The sequence below is a fragment of the Zalophus californianus genome, chromosome 4, assembly GCF_009762305.2.
Source record: "Zalophus californianus isolate mZalCal1 chromosome 4, mZalCal1.pri.v2, whole genome shotgun sequence".
Lineage (NCBI taxonomy): Eukaryota > Metazoa > Chordata > Mammalia > Carnivora > Otariidae > Zalophus > Zalophus californianus.
The window spans coordinates 152,319,290-152,344,317 of NC_045598.1; the positions used below are offsets into that span (position 1 = coordinate 152,319,290).

The following is a 25,028-nucleotide window of genomic DNA, read 5'->3' on the forward strand; positions in this document are numbered from 1 at the left end:
CTTTTGAAAGGATGCTTAATTTTCATAAAATTTGAGTGTATGAAGAATAAATTATTATGATCCAAACTTCATATTAATTGTAACTATATGAGAACCACACGTAATCCATTATTAGAGGACCTAATGTCACATTTTACATACATTTCTTCATTTGCTCATTTTAGCTTTGAAATTTTCTGGATATATTTATACCTGATCAATATTTTTATGAAACCCGAAAAGCTTGTAGGCCTAGATGTAGGGCTTCTTGTATAAACAGCGCTGCACTTCTTCCCCACATCCCCACACTACCCCAGCCAGCCACAAATCTCTTTCTAGTGAATCCCAAGTAGCTCCTGCTCCCATATGGTGGCTCCTAGCTGGATTTTGCTGCTGGGTTCACATTGCTGCTCTTCCAGGTTCCCTGGTTACCTGAGATGACCACACCCCAGAGAGATGCTGCCCTTTCTTCTCTCTTAAGGATTAAGGCTCCTTCTTATGGAGAAATGCATGCTACCTTCCCTAAACATTGGGCCACAAGGTTACTCAAGTGGCTTCTCTCTGTGCCACTCCCCTCCCTGCCCAAAACCTGTGTCTCAAGAGGAACACCAGTGCTTGACCTTCCCCTGCACTGGGGTGAATTCCTGACGCCCCAGGGAAGTCTTCACTGCCTCACCTTGCATTGTAAGTAACCCCAGTATCTGGGGGCCTGACTATATCCCAAGGCACTTGTTTTCCAAAGGGCCTTAGAAATCTGTCTTGGCATCCCAGAGTGACTTACATTCATACCTTAATAGGATTTTATTTTATTTTTTTAATCTTTTCTTTAAAAATAGCTATATTGAGGGGTGCCCTAACAGCATTTTACACTCTTCAAAGAATCATTAAGAAAGATAAAAAATATTTTAACATCGTGTGCCAACTATACTAAAAAATAAAATCATAAGATGTTTTGACTCAGAAAGATGTTCTGTCCTGAGGATATTTTGACTCCTAAGAGCACTACCATTTAAACCACAATTATATCGTCATGGATACATTTTTGCACTGAAAGTACTTTCCTGAACAAACTCCATTAAGTCAATTTAATTCCTTCAACAATTTTTTTAAATAGCCCAGTTAAATTCTTTACAATTCTTTCCACTTTTATTGGTATTGAATTTCACAGAAGTTATTTTCAATGGGATTACTTCTTTCCCATGCAAATTTTACAATAAAGCTTTGGCCATCCATCGGGGTGCTTTGTTTATATCAAATACTAGGATTGTAGCTTCTGCCCTTGAACATTTATGTTGCAGACGTTATGTCTACAACGTTCCGTTATTCCCAAATCAAGCTTCACAGATCAGAATTTCACATTGTCCAGATTTTAAACCACTATCAGCTTCAATATCTGTCGGTCATTTCTCCTGGTGATATTAGGAATTGTATAGAAGACAGAGAGCAGTATTTCTTTCACAGCAAAGCCACAGGCTGCTGTGGGCTCCTGCCCTTCCAGCTACCGGAGCAGGCCTCTGGTTTAGGGCTGGATTGTGTACAATGAGTAGATAAGGCATGAGTTCTGGAATCAAATCATCTGGGTTAAATTGGGCAAATTGTTTAATCTCTCAGTTTTCCTATTTGTAAAATGGGGTCGATAGTAATACTTCAACTGAGGGTTCCTGTGAAAATCAAAGCGTAGTGCATGCAAAGGGCTTCATGTAGTACACGGCACATAGAAACCATGGAGGAATTGATAGTTCTTATTACCCCAATTACCTGAAAAACTCTATCAGTTATCTGTTACCTTTCCCAAACCTAATGGCTTAAAATAACAGTAATTTACAGCTGAATAACAGTAACTCTGGCTGAATTATATTCTGTTGTATGTATATACCACACTCCATTTATGCATTCATTGGCTGATAGACATTTGGGCTGTTTTCACCTTTTGGCTATTGCGAATGGTGCTGCTGTGAACATTTGGCGTACAACTGTTTGTGGGAGTACAAAATGAAATGAAGTCCTGGTACCTGCCACCACATGGGTAAATGCATTATGCTAAATGAAAGAAGCCAGTCACCAAAGGTCTGTCTCCATAGAGACAGAAAGCAGATTGGTGGTTGCCAGGAGCTAGAGGGGTGGAGGGAGGGAAGGGTCATGGACTGCTTAACGGGGACAGGGTTTGCTTTTGGGGTGATGCTTTTGGGGTTTGGGAACTAGAAAGGGGTGGTGGTTGCACAACACCATGAATATACGAAACGCCACTGAACTGTACTCTTTAAAATGGTTAATTTTATGTTATGTGAATTCAAGGTCAACTCAAAAAATTATAATAACAGCAATTTATTGCTTCTCAGGATCCCGTGGGGCAGCTGGGCAGCTCTACAGGCTTCCCCAGGGCTCCATTCAGCGGGAGGGCTGCCTGGGAGGGCAGGGCCTCTCCTTCCACCGCGCTCTCATCCTCCCGGAGCGCAGTCCAAACCTCAGGAACTCCCAGGGCTCAAACACTTACGAAGCCTCCTGCCTGTCTTATGTCTGCTGACGTCCCATTGGCCAAAACGAGTCACATGGCCAAACCCAGCGCCAATGTGCGAGAGGACCAGGCAAGCACGTGACCACCAGGAGGCGTGACTCCTTGGGGCCATCACTATGACAGTCTCCACAGGCATCATTCTCATCATCTACCCCAACTCAGACTCTGGCCTGAAATGCCTCTTAGATCCTGACGCAGAGTGGAAAACTGGGGCCTTTTTATGCATGGCTTAAGAATGGGGAGATGCAAGCCGTCAGTATAGTCAGAGATCTCCACATGGAGTGAAACTCAACTTTCTTGAGCATTCCTCCTTTTCTGGACTTCTCCGTATTTCGTATCACTGGTCTTGATCAGAAGCCGTCTTGCTCTGAACCCAGACTGCCATTTGATGTGGAACAGCTGAGTGCGGGAGCGGCGGAGACTCGAAAAAAGGATGGGCTTCACAGCGTTCAACTTGGAGGGCTCTGGATTTCCCATTCCTGACATTCCCAGGGAGTTCATCCTATCAGAAAGGAAAAGGTGTCGGCTTCACCCCGGCCTTTGTCCGAGGGCAGCTCCGCTAGGGAGAGCGCCTACATCCTGGGCTGCCCGACAGGGGGCGTGCCGAGTGCCCACGGAGACCACTCCGGTGGATCCCACAAAGGCGAGGCTCGCCCATTAGCTGACTTCAGCCCTGCAACGTTGGCATTGTTATTAGCCTCACTTCGCAGACGAAGACCGTGGCGAGCAGGAGGTGCACTGCCCAGACCTCGCTCCGGGGCAGGACTTAATGCCTCCGGCTGCCAGCTCCCGCCCGGGGCTTCTTGCTGCAGAGGGTTGCTTCATCCAAGGGCAGCCCTTTTGTTCTGGGCAGCCCACGTACAACAGCTCAGAGCGGCAGGGACACAAAAGCCCAGGATGGACAGCTCTGACGGGCGGCATATGCTCCGGAACCTCCGGGGGGGGGGGGGGGTTGCGGATCACCCTCCCCCTGTCCAATTCCATTCCCTCCCCTTCCAGCTCACACACGTTTTGGTCCACAATAAACATCCCAGGGCCCAAGCTCCATCCCCGTGTCTTGCTTCCCGCCTGCTGCAAAGAACCTGAGGCTTCTCCACACCCCACACCCGGACCCTGAAACTCAGGACTGCCGGTGCCAAAGCCTGCGCTCCTTTCACCAAATCCTGCTGCCTTGTAGTCTCTAGCCCTCTGGGCAGGAGGCCCCCTTCACTGAAGAGAGTGTGGTTCACTCTCTGTCTGGTAAGTGCTTTAGGCACAGCAGGAAAGTTGCCCCGGAACATTTCTGTATCCTCCAGAAGCATGACCTCTCATTAATAGGGGTCGGAGGCTGTAGTTCGGACCACTGTGAGAATGAGAGGCACAGAGACCCTTTCCTGGGTGGGTGTGGATAGGAGCAAGGAGAAAGTGAGCCTGTGGTGGTAATGCCTAGGGTGTGGGGGCTGGGGGAGGGCCAGACTGGCACTACAGTGTGCAGAGGCCGGGGCTCAAGAGGGCCGGAGATGATGGAGAGGAGAGCACTCAAGACAGACCTCGCCCTCTGTAGATGGCTGGCTGGCTGCTTCCTAATAAACTCTGTGGAAGCCGGGCAGAGGGCGAGTGCGGGCGCGCTCAGAACGCTACCCAGAAGGCTTGGAGGCCTTGCTTCAGCGTCCTTGTCATCAGTGCACACTGGCCCCAGGCTCCCCGCTGTGGCCCACTACCCCTGTGGGCAGCCCATGATGGGGCAGTGCTGGGCTTGGAGCCGGCAAATCTACTGCCTCAGGCAGGACAGGTTTCAGCTATGAGAAACAGGAACCCAAAGCAGCGGTGGCTTAAACAGCGTTCTTCCACCCATAAAACTGCCGAGGCAACCAGTCCAATATGGCAACTCTGCAGGCTCTTGGAGAGGCCAGGCTCCTTTCAGCTCCCAGCTCCATCATCCCTGGGACGCAGGCCACCTCCGCAGGACAGAGGAAGGGGTAAGGATGAGGGGAGTAAAGAGGGGGCACTGACTGACTTTAAGGAAGGTTTCTGGATCCCAAGGAACAAAACTGCATCACACAGTCACATCTCTCTGCAAGGGATGCCGGGAAGTGGTGCCCTTCTTCTGGGGCCACATTCCCCAGCTAACAGTTAAAGGGGCAATTTTGGCCAACAAGGGAAATAGATATTGGGATAACACCAGCAGGCTGCAACCCATCTGGGGTTTCAGTTCTACACTTGTCACTTCCCATTAAGCAAATCTGGGGAAGTCACTCTTTCTGTGTAAAGGGGTGACAGAGGCTGTCCTTCCCACCCCCAGAGTTCCCTTGAGTGTCAATGAGACATAGAAATACCTGTGAAAATAAAGCAGGATATGCGGACCCCAATATTTGCTCTTTGTTCCACCAATGTGTGAGTATCTGTTTTTGGATTCTCAGATACACCCACCCTCACCTTTCTCAACGGGGCACAGATAAGGGCAACCGCGTGCCAGTCACTGTGGCGGTGGCATTACTTCACCTTAGAACTCACGAAAATGCCATGCAACAGGCAGTCTTTCAGGGTAGATTTGTTATTTGCTATTCCACTGCTTTCAAAGATATTTAGGTCTGATGAGATCTTTTGAACAATCTTAAAAGTTCGGGTTTGTGGGGGCACCTGGGTGGCTCAGTCAGTTAAGCTTCTGCTCAGGTCGTGATCTCAGGGGCCTGGGATGCAGCCCCGCATCAGGCTCCAAGCTCAGTGGGGAGTCTGCCTGTCCCTCTCCCTCCCCCCTGCCCCTCCCCACCTGTCTCTCTGTCTCTATCAAATAAATAAGTAAATAAAATCCTTTTTTAAAAGTTTGGGTTTAGGGCGCCTGGGTGGCTCAGTTGGTTAAGCAGCTGCCTTTGGCTCAGGTCATGATCCTGGAGTCCCGGAATCGAGTCCTGCATCGGGCTCCCTGCTGAGCAGGGAGTCTGCTTCTCCCTCTGACCCTACCCCCCTCTCATGTGCTCTGTCTCTCTCTCTCAAATGAATAAATAAAATCTTTTAAAATAAATAAATAAAAGTTTGGGTTTGCAATATGGGGAGCAGGGAGTGGGGAGAGCCAAATCTGCAAATAGTGGGAGAAGACTTTGGAACTCTGAGCAATTTAAGAGGACAAGAGTGAAGAGATGTGAGGAGAAAGAACTAGAAAGAAGACAAGAAGCTGCTTGTTCAGCGTCCCAGATCACCTGTGATGTATACCAGACTTACAAAGCGCTTGCTAAGAGTAGATTTTTGTGGAAAGTGCTGAAGGCCCCTGAGTTCTGAGTGTGGGCTGTGGTGCCAATTGGAAGCTGGGGCAGAGGAGTCCGCAGAACATAAGCCCACTTCTGGAGAAGGATTCGGATTTTCATAAGCCATGGCCTACGGTCTGAGTCTAAGGCATCAATTTCAAAATCACATTGTGTGTGATGGGGGCAGGAAGGGCCTGAGAGGTCCTGAGCCTTTATCTACAGGAAACATGATTATCACTATACTAAAAATCAAGAATTTGGCCCTTGAGAACTCCAGCTGCTGTCGCACAGCCAGTAAGTCTTGGCGCCAAGATTCAAATCCACTTCTGTCTTGTCGCAAGGCCAGTGCTCCCAGGCAGTACTCCGACTGTCCCTGTCGCTTTCCCCACTCTGCACTAGCAACCTGCCCGGTCCCACCCGTGCTCTGCCATTCTCACACAGCCAAGCATGGCTTTCTCTCCAGACCCAAGCACAATTGAGGGGCCGAGCTGCCAGCCTGCCGAAGACTGCCACTGGGTAAGAGGCATGGGGTCCTGCACACAGGTCCAAATCTTAGGATTTTGGACCTTACTCCTGAAGGTTTTGAATGGGTGATTGACATGATCAAATTTACATTTTAGAAAGGCGCCTTTCTGTGGCTTCACCCTTCATTTCAACCTCCAGTGGGCTTCTTCCCTTTCCCGCCCACAGCTGCAGCCCCTCCTGTGCAGGCAGAAAGAAAATCTCCCCGCCCCCCCGAAAAGAGGCAGGTGGAAAGCAGAAGCACCTTCCTTCAAGACAGAGGGAGCTGATGGTAGATGCCCAGGAATGATGGGCAGCGAGAGCCCCGGAGCAATGGGGCTGAGGGCAAGGGCTCCGTGGGCAGGAGGGGCTCGCACCCGGGACACAGGGAGGGCTCTGTGCGCGCGGACCGCAGTCCCCAATAGGGGCTGCCCTGGCTGCACCCTCATCTTCAAATAAACGATGTTGCAGCACTGCCCAGGGCTAGGCCATGGAGCTGGGAGCTGCCAACATCCCCATTAGAAAGCCCTCATCTGGGGGGTGAAAATGTAGCTTTCAGAGTTTATCCCGGGTTGAGTTTTCAGTGTCATCCTGGGAGTCAGTATTTAATTTCCATTGATTTAGACTCTGCAGGGATGAAGAAGCCCCCTCCTCACCTTCCCCCTGACACATACCCTTCCCAAGATAACCAAAACAAAACCCCCAGTTAGTTACTTTTTGTTTTGGACTTTTTTTTTTCTTCTGTGCTATGGAAATCAGAATAAAGCTCAAGAGAACAAATAGTTTCCTTAGGTTAATCCCTGGAGTGCTTCATGATTTAGAAGTGTGTGTTGGGGCAGGGGTGGAGGGTCGGGGGGTGACATGCAGGGTAGGAAAACAGGACATAAACGGTGCCTGAGCTGGGGGGCAGGCTGCGCGTCCCCCCAGAGGGCCAAATGGACCTGCGGGGCTCATCCTGTAATTTGGTTCTCCAGTCCACACCTGGCGACCACCTCCCCAGCATAAGGAAGAAGAGATTTCCCCGCTGAAGGCCTCAGTCCTGGGGCCTGGGCTTCTCCTGCTGGCCCCGCATCCTATCATTTCATCACCCCGCCCTCCCACGCCTGTCCTCACACATTTGCCTCAAGTACACAGCGGAGCTGGAGCACAGATGAAGGAAACAGAGGTGTTCGGAGGTCCGAGATACTCCGTGCAGTCTCCTGGGTCTCCCGCCTTGTGACAGGAAAGGCCCCCCTCCTGGGTGGTCTCTGCTTCCTCTACCCCAAACCCTCATCTTCAGAGCAAAGCTTCCCTGTTTCCTGCTTCTCACTCTGACCCAAGGCTGAGCATCTCCTCCATACTCCGTCTGATTGCTGAAGGAGGAAGTGTTTTTCCTGCTTGGCTCCCAGGCCCTACTCCTTGGACTCCAAGGTGGAATTATCTAGATGCTCACCTACCACAACCTCATTAGCCCCTGCCCCTTCTATGTCCTGCCTCCTTTTCTCTTAGTCTCACATTTTGAGCAATTCATCTAAAATTCTCTTAATTCTCTCACCAGCCTCCTTACTCACCACAGCCCAGCCTAGAGGGAAGGACACAGAACCCACTACCACCACCAAGTAGAGCTCACCTCTTTCTCTGACTGATGTTCTTGTGATAAGCTTCTGTGGAACATTTCCTGTGAACAATCTTCCCAACGTTGTCATGAATTCCTTTGAATTCTGTTCTGCTTTTTGTCCTAAGATAAATCCTGCCATCTCTCTGAGCCTCAGGGACTTCATCTGTGTGGGCCAGTCTTACGTGCATCCATCAACAGACACCGTCCAGTGTTGGAAGACACCCACCCACCTGCGTGTCCTCTGCCACCCACAATCACAAGGGGTCACTCGTGTGGCTCATCCCCAGAGGAACAGACCGCTGTGTAGAGAAGAGGGAGTTACAGAATTGTAAGCCCTGGAATGGGAGCCAAGAGGAGGAATGAAGGTTAGGCCCCTGGCCTGGGAAAGGAGGAGTAAAAACTCCCAAACATCCCTGAGGTACATGAAAAGCCACGTGGCTCCCGGGAAATCCCAGAATCCCATCTCCAGATTCTCTGAGGGGCTAGCCAGTATCACCTGGCCCCCAGCAGCCTCAGGTGGAAGACCCCACACCTCTGCCCCCTGAAGGAGCCCTCTTTGTATGTCAGTAGTAGCTGCTGGCCCCCCTCTTCCCAGCCTCCCACGCCCATGGGATCACTGTCTCGATTATCTGTAGCCAAGAGACACACCATAGAATACAGAAGAAAAATACCAAAACCTTGAGAGAATAACAACAATAACAACAACAACAAGGCTTACTGCCTTGAGAGCTTAAAGCCACGTGGGTTATAGGTCACATTCAAGCTGTGACCAAATCTCTATAGTATAAAGACTGCCATACTGTGGAGAAAGGCAAGCTAGGGCGTTGTGGGCACTTGATCCTCATAAATAGGTTTTTTTAATTCCTTCCCAGGAATTAATGAGAATGACGCAGGACGGAACTGCCATTCCATGGCATCTATTGGTTTTGCCTGCCCAGCATCTGTCCTCCCCTCTCTGGTACTGGTACCACAATTTATTTTTATCTGGGAAAAAAAAAAAATCATCCCTTCTCTATTGTCAGTCCTTGTAGGTTGGGTGGGACTGACCCCATTCCAGGCTCCAGGGCTGGGCCGTAACCCAGTTCTTAGCAAGCGGTTCAAGTGTACATAATGACCAGTGAACCAAAAGAGGCAATCTCAGGACTTTTTTTTTTTTTTTTTTAGGAGGAGGAGGAGGAGGGGAGAACTGGAAGGGAAGAAATATCTTTTTCTTCATTAAGTTTGCTGAAAGGGAATATTTGTGGGTCTAGAGCATCAAACAGCCCGCTTGCCACTAGGAGGGGAAAACCTGCCTGAGAATGAAGTTAATACAGAGGAAAGAAAAGCTGAGAGGTGAAAAAAGAGACCATTTGAATCCCCGGATCAAGCCCTATCTGAAGCCCAGATTGCCTGTGGACTTTTCAGTTATACATGCTAAAACAATTTTTTTTTATTCTGTTAATTTGAGTCTTGTTTTTTGACTTCCACCTAACTCAGAACTTTCGTCTCTATTTTACAGATTAAAAAACAACAACAACAACAACAACAACAAAAACAAATTGAGTTTAAAGAAACTAAATACCTACCAAAGTGGTACATACTAATTAGGAACTATCAGAGTTTGGCTATGAGCCCAGATATGCCTGATTCCAACTCTTATCTATTGTACCTATAATCTTCCATTATATACCTTTCCCCCAACTCTCTAGGCCCCTGACCTTACTTTGGTAAACATTTAGCAATTAACCATTCTGGAACATTTGATGTCATCACCAAGTACCCAAAGCCAGTGACTCCAGTCAGCCTTGCTTAGACCACAGCCCATACCTACTGCTCTTTCTTGGTTCCACTGAAGCTCCAGTTTTGGTTTTGAAGACCTGCAAATGTAGCCCTGAAGGCAGCCATAAGATAAGCATGTTCTACAATCTGCATCTTACCCTTTTTCTTTAGCCAAGAAAGCCACAACATTTTCTTCAATTGCTCATGGTCCAGAAGCTACTCGAGTGCTCAGAGGCAGAGAACTACCCATAGATGACTGGCAGAAACATCTCTCTTTAGATTTGCGTGGATCACCATGGCTTTAGCTCAACTAGGGAAGAGGAGCACTTAAAATACCCAAGAGGGTGGGGTGAGGTAGCCAAGCACTTAGAACCCATTCTTATTAGAACAGTCCCTGAAAAGGGAGCCTGCAAAATGCCACACTGGGCGTGATCCCAACCCCCAACCAAGAAGAGGCTGGAAAAATTGAGGTAAGCTTCTCTGAAAGGATCATATAACAAAAGTCCAAAAATAAAAAAGACGGTGGGGCGGGGGTTGGGGGGTGGTCTTCCAAATGGTGATCTTAGCAAAGTGCCTGGGCTGTGGGGAAAGTTGCCCAGCTGGAACTCTAGAGGAATGAGAGTCCATATTCTGAGTCACCGTTTGGAGATTTTGGGTTTCAACTGATAGCAACTACTCCCAACCAATTTATTATAGAATCAACACACAATTATCAGCAAAGTATGTGTTTGTGTCTAATCTGTTCAAAGGATTACTCTAGGAACTGAGGCCAGATTGAGAAGATTGCCTTTAATCAGAGGCCAAATTAAAGTTTTGGCGGCTGTGGCATTTTGCTAAGCATTATTCAAGTGCCTCTAATGTAACAGTTGAAATGAATGTTCGTGCTTAATTTGAATACCGCTTAGCTCCACAGGGAACCCTCCCCAAAAGGAAAAAAAAAATCATAAAATGTCAACCTTACACAGTAAAGCTACCAGAACTTGTACAGAAGTTTATGACTGGTTCCGATCTCTTGCTGAAGCACCAAATATTTTTTCTGGTGGCCAGCAATATCATATTTAACACCTAAAAATTATTTCCTTGGCCCAGAATATCCTCAAATCATTGAAAAATGTATGCATTTTCTTTAACAAAAACCAGCAGAGGATACAAAAATAAATCCTGCTGGCTGAAAAGAGTTTAAAATGCTTCCATCCAGTCATGAGCATAACAAAGAAACTCACAAAATACTTTGGGAGAAGAATCTGCTAAATTGCCCTCTGACCCAGAGACCATTTGATCATATGCTGCCTTTTGTGAAGTTTTTGTTTCATGCTTTTATTGAATTGTTCACTGTTACTTAACTCCTCCCCCATTTAGATTATAAAGTACGTGCAAGCCTAAATCCTACAGTTCTTTCAACCCACCACGGTGCCTAACGCATGCCTGAGATCAGAAAGGGAACAAAACAAGCCTGCTGTCTAAATCTGTGAATAGATAGTAAATGTCTTTGCTTCTCCCAAGTATTTTGTCCTGGCTATGGCAGTCACAGAGCCTGAGGAGCCCTTGGCCTTACTATCATGTGGCAAGTGTCTACCCCACAGCCATGCTCCCTTTCTGCATGCAGGTAATGTGCCCAACCCCGGGGAACTAGTCCTGGTGAATCGGAGTGAGTCATGGCAGTAATGTCCCCCTTTGCCAGGAATTGGTCTAAGTGGGGGATGGAGATTACACACACACACACACACACACACACACACACACACACACACACACACAGACTTCAGGAAATATTTTCTTCCCTGGTAAAAGAGAGTGTTGTATCGGAGAAGCTCCTCTTTGCCTGTTTTGCTACTTCCCTATTTTGGACACGGTCTCTGAGAACATGATGCCTGGAACTGAAGCAGCCATCTTGGGACCATGAGACAAGTTTGAAGACAAAATCCTTGCTGAGTGTATGCCAAGATGTTCGAAGAGAAGGACTGGAAAGATGGAAAGAGTCTGGGGACTTGATAAAATAACTGAACAGCTAAACTAACCATGGGACCACTTGCTTCCAAATTCTGTATTATGGCAACAATAACTGTCCTTACCCTCGGTCCCCATTAGTCAGGGTTTCTGTTACTTGAAGCTGAAAGCATTCTACTTGATTTGTATCACTTTCCTTAAAATTAGGAGTAACCATGTCTCCCTTCTTCTTCTAGGAGGGAGAACTATGGTAAAATGGAAAGGACAGAAGTTTTGGAGCCAAAGAATTCTGGCTGAGAAACCCTGAGCAAGTTTCTTAACTTGCAGAATGTATTATTAAAGGTAAAATGTAGATAACAATGGAGACTTCATAAGCTTGTTATTGTAAAAAGAAAAAAAAAACACAAACAGAAGATGGTGAAAACATTTCATGTGTCACAGTCTAGCATGTAGGAGGTGCTCAATGTTAACTGCTTTGCTTTCTTTCCCTCCCCACGGTCCCTGTGTGGAGTAGAAGTGTCAGTGAGTGTTTTGGGAATAGGGAAACACCCCTATGGAATGTTAAGAATGACTTGTCACTATTTCTCTTATTTGGAGACGAGAGCGGAGAGAGGGACAGCTGTCTGTGTGGGAGGCTGAAGCTCAAAGAACAGCTTACAACCTGCAGGCCTATGTTGCCCCTACACAAACTAATCCCCTTGTTTAGTAGTTGCGATGGCCTTTTGTTGAGCCTGGTGCCTTCTGTGACTCAGCCTCCCTGTCACACCATCTGCTCAGGGCCTTAATAGACGCCTACTCCTTCTGAGCTGCTTCAAACCAAGAGAGTCTGTTTCCCACAAGCTACCCACAGCTGGGAGTCTTTAAAATGTGGACCCCACTGCTCAGTAGGCAGTGATCCGAGTGAGCACACACGCCCTGGCAGCCTCTGGGCACTGTGGGCCTGTGGACAAGCAGCATGCAGTCTACAGGTCTATAGGATGTATTCCAAAACTGGCTTGTTGGCCACTCTTATGCCCTCCCTGGGCACACACACAGATGTGGCTCCACACACACACACACACACACAGATGTGGCTACACACACACACACACACACACACACACACACACACACACACACACACACACACACACACACACACACACACACACACACACACACACACACACACACACACTTCCACTCCCTGGACAGTGATAACTACCCCCTGAAAAGCCTGAAGTCTAATCTTCAGCCACACACTCTCCTCCCTCTCTTCTGAAGGCAAGAGACAACGTTAGTCCAACTCACCAACTCAAACTGCAAATCTCAGCCTGAGAGCCAGGGCAGAACAGTGGCTAAGGCGCTCCACTCCCAGCTCCAGGAATTGCAACTGACATAACATTAAACAAGTTACTGAAACTCTCTTGGGCTCTTTCATCTCATCTGGAAAATGAGGATAATAATAGAATTGTTGTGATGATGTGTTTAAATGTGCCTAGCACTGTGCCCAGCATGTGGTATATGCTCAACAAAATGGATTCTCCAAGTCGCAATGCTCCCTTAGGAAGAGACAGCTTCTGCCATGGCACAACTCCAAGATATGACCCATCCAACCTGCCATCTTAAGAGGCCATGGCTCATGAGACTAACACTTTCACCAGACCAAAATATGTCAATGTGTATGCACCTGGGAATCAAGAGATTCAACAATGAACAAAGATCCTTGAGAGTTTATAGTAGAGAGGAAGAAACAAACTCAAAGACAAAACCATAGTCATAAATTTTGACAAATCCTATGAAGAAAGAGGGAACTGTGAGAATGAATAGAGTGAACAATGGGTGTGGGAATACCATTTTATCAGGGAGTCAGAGAAGACCTCTTGCTGAGAGAATGACGTGTAAATATGTAGGAGCACAGTGTCCCTCACATCAATGCTAGTTGCATGAATAAATGCTCCATAAGCCAGAGGTGGCACTGATAGATAGGTCCTCAGGGCAGAATTGAAGAGCTCTCTCCATGACACGGCAAGGCCTTACAACCTCACTTCCTGAGGAACAGTCTGCTCTGTGATCTTAATCTTCTCCAGAATGTTACTAGGTTTCAAAGGCCTTGTCTTGTATCTTTCTCCCCCTATGTATTCTGAATTTTCTCATAAAGTGTCTGGTGCCACACCACCAGCCAAAGCAGCAGTGGGCTTTGATGACCATATCTTCCCAATAATCCTGGACTTTAGGCTATTTCCTACTGAAGCTCAAGTTAACGTTCTGCTAGATCTGTCACTGGGTTCCATTCTGCCAGTTTAACTCATCCAGCTTGCTTTTCAGTGATATCATCTCTTTTAGAGATCGTCTTTGTTCTAACCCAATTTTTTGAAGTCCTTTAAATTCATGGGACCTCTTGGGAGAGCCCACACTATGTATACATATCCATATATAAAGAGTGAGAAAGGGATGCCTGGGTGGCTCAGTCTGGTTAAGTGTCTGCCTTCAGCTCAGGTCATGATCTCAGGGTCCTGGGATCAAGCCCCACATCCGGATCCCTGCTCAGTAGGGAGCCTGCTTCTCCCTCTCCCACTCCCCCGTCTGTGTGCTCTCTCTCTCTCTAATAAATAAATAAAATCTTTAAAAAAAAAAAAAAGTGAGAAAAAGTCACTGGCAGAATCACATCAGCTTCGCCTTTTCTTGCTTTTGATTATAGACTCATGTGTGGAACATTACTAAAGCACACCACACGCAGTACATTTCCAACATTATTCTTTTGCTTCCCTGCTCACTTCCATTTTCCTACTTGATTTCCAATATGCTGCAAGAGTAATTTGGTACCACTAAGTTTTTTGCCTGAGGCTTTGTACTGGTGATAGTTCCCCACCCCCACCACCCTTTAACCCATTTGTATTAGGTTCATGCTTCTCTTCACTTGAAATTATTCCCAACCTCTGCTTCTGGGCACCTGCAGCCTCTCTGTAGTTTGTCACTGCTGCCTTAAGGAATCTTTAGGGACCATTCATTTGCTCACTTGTTCAATTGCTCAATGAGCACCTACTATGCATAAGCCCCTGAACTATGAGAATACAAAAATGATTAAGACATACTACTTGTCATTATTATTCTGTAGCCTCAAGGATCTCACAGTCTCTGATAAACAGACAAGAACAAGTCACTATGTTAGGTACTGTAAATCGAAGTGTGGATAGAATACTGTGGAAATAAAGAGGAGGGAGGGAATAATTCAGATTAAAAACTACGGCCTGGTACAAGAATATCTGAGCCATATCTGAGAAGGGCTGCAAGGGCTTTCTTCCTACACAAACAGCTTGTACAAACATTCAGGGTATGAAAGAGCACAGTGGGCATCCAGAGACCCAGAAGTGATTCACACTGATTCATACTGGCTGCAGCACAGCACAGGGGGCAATGGGAGAAAGCCAGGGACAAGGACAAGAGGAGTCTGGTAAAAGTTAGTAGCAAAATGCAAGTCAGTTGAGTAGCCAAAAGAGAAAATGACTGTAATTGATCAAAAAACTTTAAATAAATAAAACCCTACAAGTCCACAGTGATCGTAAAGAGAAAAGAAAAACATGCCCTTATTTTAAACCATTAGAGGCAATTATTACACCAGCTTCTGATTCCGAAAATAGATAATAAAAGGAATAAATGAAGCATGTACACTGCCTTTCAGAAGGAAGTATAGTTCATTGCTAGATGCTGAGGGTAAAGTCTTCCTTACAGGAAAATACCAGATAACATATGTAAAGGAAATGCCAAGATTAGAAGGTCACTATTTTGTAACCCACAGTGAAACAACGGGTTTGGGCAAATGTCATCAATGGCTGCTGAAACCTTGGGATGAAAGTTTAAGGGAACAGTATCCTTACAGTGATTTCAGAGATTTCCTGCTAATGGTGATCACCATCTTAACCAAGAGAGCAAACGAACAGCACGATAGTGGGACCAGCTGTCACTTTGCCTTCAGAAGTGATGCATTGTGAAAGATCTGCCTTGTCTATGTACTCTTGCCAAAGGCATTCCATCTGCATCCTCAGTTTACAAGACATACAGGAGACAGAGGAAAAAGTTAGCTGACACCAGGAAGATGCAATCAGACAAATCCCAGAATTTGGGACATCCTAAAAGACAAGCGGCCTAACTCCTTCAGAAAGTCAATGTCATGGGGCGGGGGGGGGGGGGGGGGGGGGGAGACAAAAGTGAGGGGATTATTTTTGTTTTAAAAAGATTGAAGAGATACCAGATGAATGGCTGAAGATTTTTCAATCTTGATTTTAAAACTAATACTGTAAGATAATCTTCGTAACAATGGAGAAATCTAAATATGGACTGTATCCTAGAGGGTATTTAGGAATTCTGTTCTGCAGTGTGATAATGGTCTGACATTTACGCAGGAGAAAATCCTTTTTTATTAGATGCATGCTGAGTATTTAGGGGTGAAGGGTCAGGCAACTTATTTTCAAATTGTTCAGCAAAACACATATATACAGAGAGAGACAAAAAAATATGGCACAAAGTTAAAAATCATTGAACTTAAATAGTAGATATACGGGTAATCATTGTGCTTTGTCAACTTTTATGTATGTTGAAATTTTTCATAATAAAAAAGTTTGAAGTAAAAAATATGTAGGGTCAGATAATGGAAGGCCTGTTATGAGCTTCTTAGGATTTTGGACCTTAACTCCTGAAGGTTTTGATTGGGTGATTGACATGATCAAATTTACATTTTAGAAAGATTATTGACTTATTGCATTTGCCCAAGTAGCATTTACTGACCACATGCATCAAATGTTGAGTGAACCCTGGGTGAGGTGCTATGGGAGACAGGAAAACCAAAAAGGCATTGCCTAGCAGGAAGAGCACTTACCATGTAATGGAGGAGATGAGACACAGAACGCCAAGCACTGGTAGAGCTTTCTTGTCAGAAAAGGTGCCCAGGGGAGCTGGGGCAGGGGCAGTGCACATGCATGGTGCTTCCAACTATTATGTGATGTGCGTGTCAGTGGCATAGCCACATCGCTCCAGAAAGGATGAGCCTACAAGTGACTAACATCTCCCATCCGTTCTAACCACTTGAGCTCTCCTTATTCCTTGATGGCAGGGCTATGTCTCCCTGAAATAGAGTGTGAGAGTGTGACCCATTTCTGGCCCATGGAACCTGACTCAGGTCTCCTGAGATCTAGCAGGGACTACTGGCAAAGATTTTCTTCCCTGATAAAGACAGAGACATTCGAGAAGCTCTCCCTCTCCTCCTTCCTGCCCACCTCTAAGTGCAGCTGGGGAATGATGAGGGGAAAGCCAAGAGAAGAGGAAGCACAGGTGTGGACCAGAGCCTAAACATCATGGAGCTGTTGAAGCAAGCCTGTAACTTCCCATCACCAGACTTCTTGTTACAGAAGAAAAATTACCTCCTTTTTTCCAAATCATTCATCTTCATGTACTGAAATTTTGAGCTGATCCTGACCTCAGAACAAAGCAGTTAAAGGAAGCCTCAGCCATGGTTCTGGATCACCCAGCCCTAGCCAGCCCTGCTCCTCACTGAGCTCTGCTGGCAGGCTAGAGTTTGGGATGGCCAAGAAGGTTCACACTCACATGCCAACTCTGCCTGGCTGTGACGAACCAGAGTGCTGTGCTGAGGGTTCTGATGCACTACGTGAAGGCTTAATTACAGGTTCTGTGGAAAGAAGTACCTAGATTCATAGTACCAAGTATCTGCTTGGGCCTCATGTTTACCATCACGAGTATGGATGGAGTTTGTAATTGGCAGACCTGAGTTTGAGTTCTGGCTCTACTGCTTACTACTACTTCTGTGGTTTTGGTCAGGTCATTTAACCTCTTTGAGCCGTCTTTTCGGATAGTTGTTACAACTGATATAATGTAAGTGACTGTGCTTTGTGAACCATCCAGTGTCACACAGATGGGGGCTATTTTGTCTTATATTTGTCAAAGCTCAGCTGAGAACCAGGCTGACAGGAGCCAGGGAGAGGAGGAAGGAATTCAAGGTTGGAGCCTCGGAGAGCAATGTAACTGAACACCTGACCAGAGAAGGCAGATCTGGGGTCCAGAAGCACCAAGTCAGAGTTTCAGGTGAAAATGAATCAGCAGAAGTGAGTTGGGACCCTGAATGGTGAAATACGGCTGGAGAAGATCCCAAAAGCAGAAGTGAAGATGCTAAGGACAAAGAGAGATAAAAACCATAGACTGAATAGCCTGGGTTCTCTGCTTTCTTTTGCTGCCCCAACCCTGAGGGATATGGCCCACCCATCAGTAACAGTGGCTCACCAAGGCCCAGATCTCAAGGGATGGGAGCGCAGAAGGAGTTTCCACAATTTTCAAAGGGACAAATGAGGGCAAAGTTTCCTCCCTAGGTGAGGCCAACCCGGAGTGGTGCACCTCCCTGCCTTGTTGCAAATTGGTGGAGTAGACCAGAGGCAGGAAGCCCAAAGTGTTAAGGAGAGACAGTCCGAAGTTGATAAAAATTTTCAATAAGCTATGAGTAGTAAGACTAGTTTTATCTCCTCCCTCACCCATGGCATAATCAAACCCCTCATACTTCCAAAAAAAGCCCAGCCAGTAACAAGTTTAGAAGCCAAAAGAAGGCCTTTTGTAACAAAGCTCAAAGTTGAGAAAAGGGCAAAGGATTCAGCCTAACGAGAATTACTCCAAGAAGCCCTCACTTTGCAGGTTATTAAAAACCTGATCGCCCTGTGAATTCTGACCTAGAGGTCAGAGGGTAAAGAGGCTTCCTTTACCTCCCATATGGATCTAAAGCACTCGGCAGCCCTATGCAGGAAAAGGGAAAAAAAGAGATTGACTGACAATCCCAGGCAAAATCTAAGAGGTTGAAACCTAGAGGGGGGGGGGGGCAGAATTCAAAGTTCTATTTGTTCATAGCTATATTTCTAATGTCTACAACTGAGACTGGCACATACAGGAGGCAATGAATGAACGAGCCCATGGGGAGGGAGACAGGATCTCCAAAGAACCAAAGAGAGGGGCATGAAAGGGCGGCCTGGGGAGTGAAGCCTTCATACCTCTGAAGAAGCAAGTGTGTGAGCTAAATTGGGCAGAGAGCCCCTCTCAATGAATAACCCCAGAGGACTCTGCATGAATCCCAAGCAGATGCTTGAGCATCAAATAGAGGGTGCTCTCCATACCCTTTTGCACTCCACATACCATTAATAGCAAGGCTCTGGGTGTTTAAATTTTTTTTGTTTTTTTAGTTGAAAGCATTCAAAATTGGGAGATTCTGCATAAAAATCCTGATTCTTCCCACTGCCCTTTGAAGATGCAGCCACATTAGGTCTGCACTGCCCCCAGGTAAACAATCTAGCCCTGCAGAACAGCTACACACAATCTCCACCTCTGTCCACGGCTCCCAAGCTTGCACAGAGGGAAGGCCATGTAAAGACAGAGAGAAGAGGAGGACCACCTACAAGCCCGGAGAGAGGCCTTCAGAGGAAACAAACCCTGCCCACACCTTGATCCGACACTTCTAGCCTCCAAAACGGAGCAAGTCAATTTCTGTTGTTTAAGCCACCCCGTCGGGGGTTCTTCATCACAGCAGCCCTAACAAATGAATACACATATCCTCGTGAAACAAACCTGGCCTACTTTGCAAATTTAATTACCAGGCTAGCCCTAAGGCATTTGACTATAAACTGTTTTAAACTCATTCATTCATTTAATATTTGAACACCTACTATGCTCCGAACACTGCACATTTATTGGTTCGTGCCCTTTATCATATAAACCAATTTTATTTTTTTGTCATTTAACAACGCACTTCTAATTTTTTCCAACTATTTTCTGCTGGGCAGCTTTTCATGGCCTTTTGTTGTCTGCTGCTGCTTCTCTTGATGAGTAGAATTAACCTTCTTATAGATGCGTAATGAACAGCATCAGAGACCCTAGTTCTCAACCATGGCTAGACAACAGAATCACCTGGGATGTTTCTAACACACCTATACCTGGACCAACCCCTTCCCACATTCTGATTTAGTCGGCATTTGTGCAGACCGGCAGTATATTTAAGTTTCCCAGATAATTCTAATGTGCAACCAAGGCTGAGCACTGTTACTCTTGTCTGAATGGGACTTAAACATCACCTCCCTTGCTACTCAAAGTACAGTTCAAAAACCGCCAGGACTGGCATCACCTGAATTTTGTTAGAAATGCAGAATCTCAGGTTCCACCCTGGACTACTGAATCAGAATTCATAGTTTCAACAGGATTCCTCACACAATTCAGATGTACTCTAAAATTTGAGAAACACTGGATTTCCACTAAAATCACCTGGAAAACTCGTTAAAAACAAGAACTACCTGGCTTCCTCCCAGTACCAACCACAGAATCTCAATCTCTGCTAAGGATATGAGAATTATTGTTATGGAGCTAGTCACACCAGGGCCTGAGACCTAGGAAGCACTCTTCAAGGCCAATGTATACATCCCCTCAACTAGCTAGCCTCACCTTCACCTTGCAACTCTTTCGTTAAAATAAAAAATATAACAGAGATACAGGCTTTTATTTTCCATCATGCATGTGAGCTTACAACTATTTATACCGTTTAGGAACAAAGGAATAATTGCATTACCAGGGTGCCAAATTACCAAGTAAGACAACCAGTAACTGATTGCTTTGGGGAGGTTATTTTCACAGAACACAGAAACAATTTCCAAATTATACTTCCAAGACCAGTTATATTATGAGACCAGGACAAGCTGATGATATTTCTAACAGTCACACAAGCCTCCATCTTTCACAAGCAAAAAAGACTGATATTCTGGTGAAGGGTCCCAAGTAAGCACCTTATCGTATCAGTCTGTAAGATTTACAACAGTCTCTCTCCCTCTCTCTCCTTTTGTGGATACAGGGGAAAGGGAGCATCTTTTCATCTCTTTTTGAGACTCCCTGTTTATCCTGAAGACTTTCACTTCTAAGGCCCATTTCTGGAACTTCATTTGTTAACATTTAAAGCAAAAAGCAGACCTGATGGGATCATGATAGTGCCCCCCACCACTATCACCACCAAAAGAGAGTCCTGATCTCCCAAAGTAGTCAAGGTTGAATTGGCACAGTGTCGGATTTTCCATCAACAATACAGGTGGGGAGAGGAAGATCCCAGGTTGATCATAATTGATGTAGCTAGATGATGGGTACACAGGGGCCAGGTACCATCCTCTCCATTTCTGTGCTTGTCTGAAAGTGTCCATAATAAAGAGCAAAAAGTCAAAAAAAAAGAAAAAAAGAAAGAAAGAAAAAGAAAAAAGCAGACCTATACAGCTACATTTTCCCATTAGGCAAAAATGGGGGAAGTGGTAAGATTTTACTTATGGCAAAATAAGCAGCATATAGCATCAATCTTCCACATACGCAAGGCCACACCTAGAACAAAAGAGAAAGCATCCAAAGTAACATTATTCTGTTTTGGATTTGTTTCTGTGATTTATAAAATCCACTAATGATGAGCTAATGATTGGATAAAACCGTGGGCAAACCCTCACCTAGGCACTGTATTGGCCCATGATCCCTTTAATTCTCCCCTCCTCACTCTGGGGAAGGTCCCTCCCCGTCCCTGCCCTCACTGAGAGACAGGCATAGTCTCCCTGAGGCTTCTCAAACCATTTCTACCTGCATCTCCAGACCCCTTCCACACCAGGCCCATTCCTGCTCTGTGTTTTTGCTCCGAGTCCCCCGCCTGGCACACCCTCTCTACAAATTTGGGTCAAGGCCTCCCCAGCCCTTGGGGAACTCAGAACAAGGTCTCCCATAAGGAAAAGGAGATTAGGGGAGGGCAAGTGTAGTTACAGTCCTACCCGTCAACCCTCAGGGATGCAAAGGAGAAAGAGGGCCTGGCTCAGCTTTTATACTCACTGGAAATGAGCCCTGGAGATCCAGAACAGATTCCGCCCACCCTGTCCCCATGCCCCAGGATGGAAGGAAGCCTATTCCTAAGGGTATTTGAAGGTAGAAAAGTAAAGAGAGCAAAGGACTGCTGAGAGTAGAAAGCTGGGGAATGAGGGCCAGATGGCCAGAGGCTACCACAGAGGAGGAAACAATATGAGGTCACTGGGTCTTAAGGGGCACACACACACACACAAAAGTTGGAACAGAAGTAAACACTAGTCCACAACACTGCTGCCTTAGGGCTTATAATTCTAACACATGTGTAGCCATGAAAAGAATTTTCATTTGAGAATTATAGAGTGAACCCAGGAGTCAGAACCAAGGTCTGACCACAGACCCACTTAGCCTTCTGGCTTCCTCTACCCTCTGTCAGCACAGAGTGTGAGTGTGCACAAGTCCCAGCTGTCTCGCTAGCTGTATGCAGAAAACCCTGGTTTCTCAGTTGTTTTCTCGTTCTGAGCTGTGGTAACACTGAAACAAAAAAGGGAGAAGTGGAGGAAGAAGAAAGGACAGGAAAGGGAGGAAAGAAGGAAGAGAGGGAGTGAAGGAAGGGCAAGTAAGGTACAGAGGTGTGAGAGGAAGCAGACACAGGCCCACAGGTCAGAAATACCTCTTCCCCAGCAAGCCCACTATAGCACTCTGGTCCTGTGCTAAGAAGGAATAAGTGGAGTTGACAAAGGTACCGAGGTTGTATGTGGGTCCAGTGCCCACCCTCACCTGCAGCCATGGCACGATGACAGTGAGCACATGTTCACACACCGGCCCATCAGTCTGGCAGGCAGCAGGGTTCCTGGAAGGCTGGGGAGGGTTGGTGTGTGTCTCATGCACTGGCAGGGGGCCTGGGTCCACAGGCAGTTCTTGAGGTCCTCGTTGACCACGAGGCCAGTTGGGGCCAATAGCAACCTAGACAAGTCTCAGTGGCCTGACAGTGACGAGGCATGGTATAGACTTTGACGAATGTTCAATAGCAGAAGGGCCCAGAGGCAGGAAGAGACAAACGATGGTACAGAACACATGGCATACTGCTTCTCACTCTCAACCTCATCCATGCCCAGCAGTCAAGTGCTATTCTGCACATCCAGGAGGACAGCTGAGGCCCCTGGCCAAAGTCAGAGATCCAGTAGGTGGTGGAAACTAGGCCGGTGACCCCAGGGCTTTGGAACAATTAGTTTTGGCTGATGGCCAATACCATGTGCGCTAACTTCATTCTGCAGTGGCAACAGAAAAACTGGCCATAGATGGCATGCATGGCCAGCATGAACACAAAGCTCAGCAAGTCACTGGCCCTGAAGTAGCAGAGCTTAAGGATGCACTGGTCCTCTTGGAGGATGACTCATGAGTGTCCACGTTAGAGACAGCTGGGAAAGGCCAGAGCCAAGAACATGGTCCAGGCAATGTAGACAAAGGCAGCACACACTTGAAACATGTGTGCTTAACATATAAACAGTAGGGGTGAGATCATTTAACATGTAACACTAATGTGAAAAAGCAAGAAGGCCACGAGGAGGCAAAAGAACATGATCATAAATACCATATTCTTGTAACTGAAGTCCAAAGGGAATACAGTGCATAGAGGCCAACATGAAGAGAAGGCAGACAGCCAAACACGTGTGGTTAGCTGGGCACAGGTCCAACAGGAGGTAGTAGGGAGACTAGTGCAGGATCAGTTGGACTTGTTTGCCCCAGGCTCAGGGGTCTCCACTGGCTGCCTTGCTGGACCTTGCCTGCCCTCCTTTCCTTTCTCTGCACGGGCCCCTTCACTCATAAGGTAGTACTGCAGGGGATTGGGCCACAGTTCTTCGTTGATTATCTCCACAATCTTGTCAGACTCAATGGAGCTGTGGTTTGAAAACCACCCAAAGAAGCTACGGCTGTTGTCGGGGTTCCCCTGGCTTAACGACTGGAGATCATGCCCTGGGAGCCATTGGATTGGAGTAGAACGAGACACCACCTGACCCGAAGGACCACACCCATATTCCTTGATGAGCACCTTATTTTGGAAATAGGGGTTGCGCCCAAAGTAGAACTTGATTTTGTAGCCCAATCTGGCGAGGCCAAGCTCTTCCACCTCCAAGCTGTTCAAGTAGCTGAGAACCTCTTTATCTTGGTTGTTCAGAAAGGATGATAGCTGGGGGTGGTTCTGAAAAGCTTGCCCCCAGAAACCCGGGATATTCTGGATGAGGAGGTTCCTGCGCTCTAAGTGATGCAGTCGCAACTGCCCAAACTTCCGCGAGAGGCGAAGGTAGGCCCTGTCTGCCTGGGCGTTCATGGTCTCCAGCTTCAGCTGGACCGTCTCCAGCGTATCCATGCTGCCATCTGTCGCCAGGGGCCCTGACCCTGCATCCTTCTCCACCTTCTTTTCCTCTACCACAGGGACGGAGACACTCTCCCCTGTGGCCCCTTTCTTCAGCTTCCCGCCGGCTATGGCCTGAGGCCCCCTCCCCGCTGTGCTACAGGTTTCTGGGGCCTTCTTCCCGGCGGGGCCACGCCGATTTCCAACGCGGGGGCCATTTTTCGGCCTTCCCACGGCTCCCACGGTCCCCACGAAGACAGTGTCTGTTGCTAGGCGCTCCGAGAGGGATGTGGCCTTCCCCGGGCTGGGCCTGGTCGCGGCCTGCCCGCGATCCCCCGCAGCTCGGGCCCGGAGCGCGAGGCCACAGTCCAGTGGGAGCCGGCAGGCAGCGTCCTCTCCGGGCCGACGGGACGGCGCGGGCGCAGCGGTTTCCAGGCCACCCCAACCCGCGCCAGCCTGCACCTGTGCCGCCTGGGTTTCCTCCCCGAGCCTCTGGCACTGTGGATGGTCCGGGTCGCGGGGGACGTCGTCAGGAGCAGCGCGGACTCGGGCTTTGCCGCGGCCTTTGCCCCGGCTTTTGGCGCGGGAGGACTTTCTACCCCTACTTCGGCCGCTCATGATGGTAGCGGAAGCGGCTTCAAAGCCACGCTCTGACCCCGCCGCCCCTGGCGCCAGCTCGCGGTCCCCAGCTAGCGGGCCTCTCCATGGCAACCGCCGACGTCACGACTGTACGACTGCACCGTCGCGCGAGGACGGACTGCGCGCAGCGATTGGCTCCGCCGCCGCAGCTGCGCAGGAGCGGACCCTCACAGACACCCCCTCCTCCGTCGCACCCTCCCTGGCTTTGTCTGTTGGAGGCGGGTGTGCGTTCCTTTCGTTGCTTCCGGTTGGTCGCAGCGTGCCGGCTGGGTCTCGTAGAACGCGTCTCGTTTCTCTCACACAAGACAACATGACGACAGCCATCACGTCCATCCCACCATCATGTCCTTTCTAAACGAAACATCTTCAGTTCCTTAATTACTTCTAGTGACGTTTGCCACGATGAAACTGCCATTGACCCCTCTGTTTTCTCTTTGAAAGCCTTTGCCGAGGGATTTGCCAGGGTGCCTGAACTCCAGAGAATGTAAAGGTGGGTACCATGGGGCCAGGCCACAGAGCGATCTGTTAGGTGGTGGGATGTTACTAGTGATTATAAAAATAATAACCAGTATTTTGTGAGCATCATTATGAACCAGGTGCCTGGCTACATGCTTTATATGCATCCTCTCAATAAATGAGGGAAGTGTTGTTGTCATTCCCACTTTCCAGAGGAGAAAACTG

At 47.4% G+C, this 25,028-nt stretch overlaps 1 protein-coding gene across 2 annotated transcripts; it reads right to left on the minus strand.

The window, feature by feature from the left end:
- Window positions 1-24,408, minus strand: TSPYL5 (TSPY like 5). 2 transcript variants are annotated; one of them, XM_027605559.2, is made up of 2 exons: window positions 22,133-24,408; window positions 1-2,996 (listed from the first exon to the last, which is right to left on the minus strand). In XM_027605559.2, the coding sequence occupies exon 1, from the start codon at window positions 24,324-24,326 to the stop codon at window positions 23,079-23,081; it is 1,248 nt and encodes a 415-aa protein (XP_027461360.1). In that variant the 5' UTR covers window positions 24,327-24,408; the 3' UTR covers window positions 1-2,996; window positions 22,133-23,078. The 2 variants fall into 2 exon arrangements, with proteins under 2 accessions (XP_027461360.1, XP_027461353.1); XM_027605552.2 differs by lacking the exon at window positions 1-2,996 and adding an exon at window positions 20,189-20,893.
- Window positions 24,409-25,028: the final 620 nt, after the last annotated feature.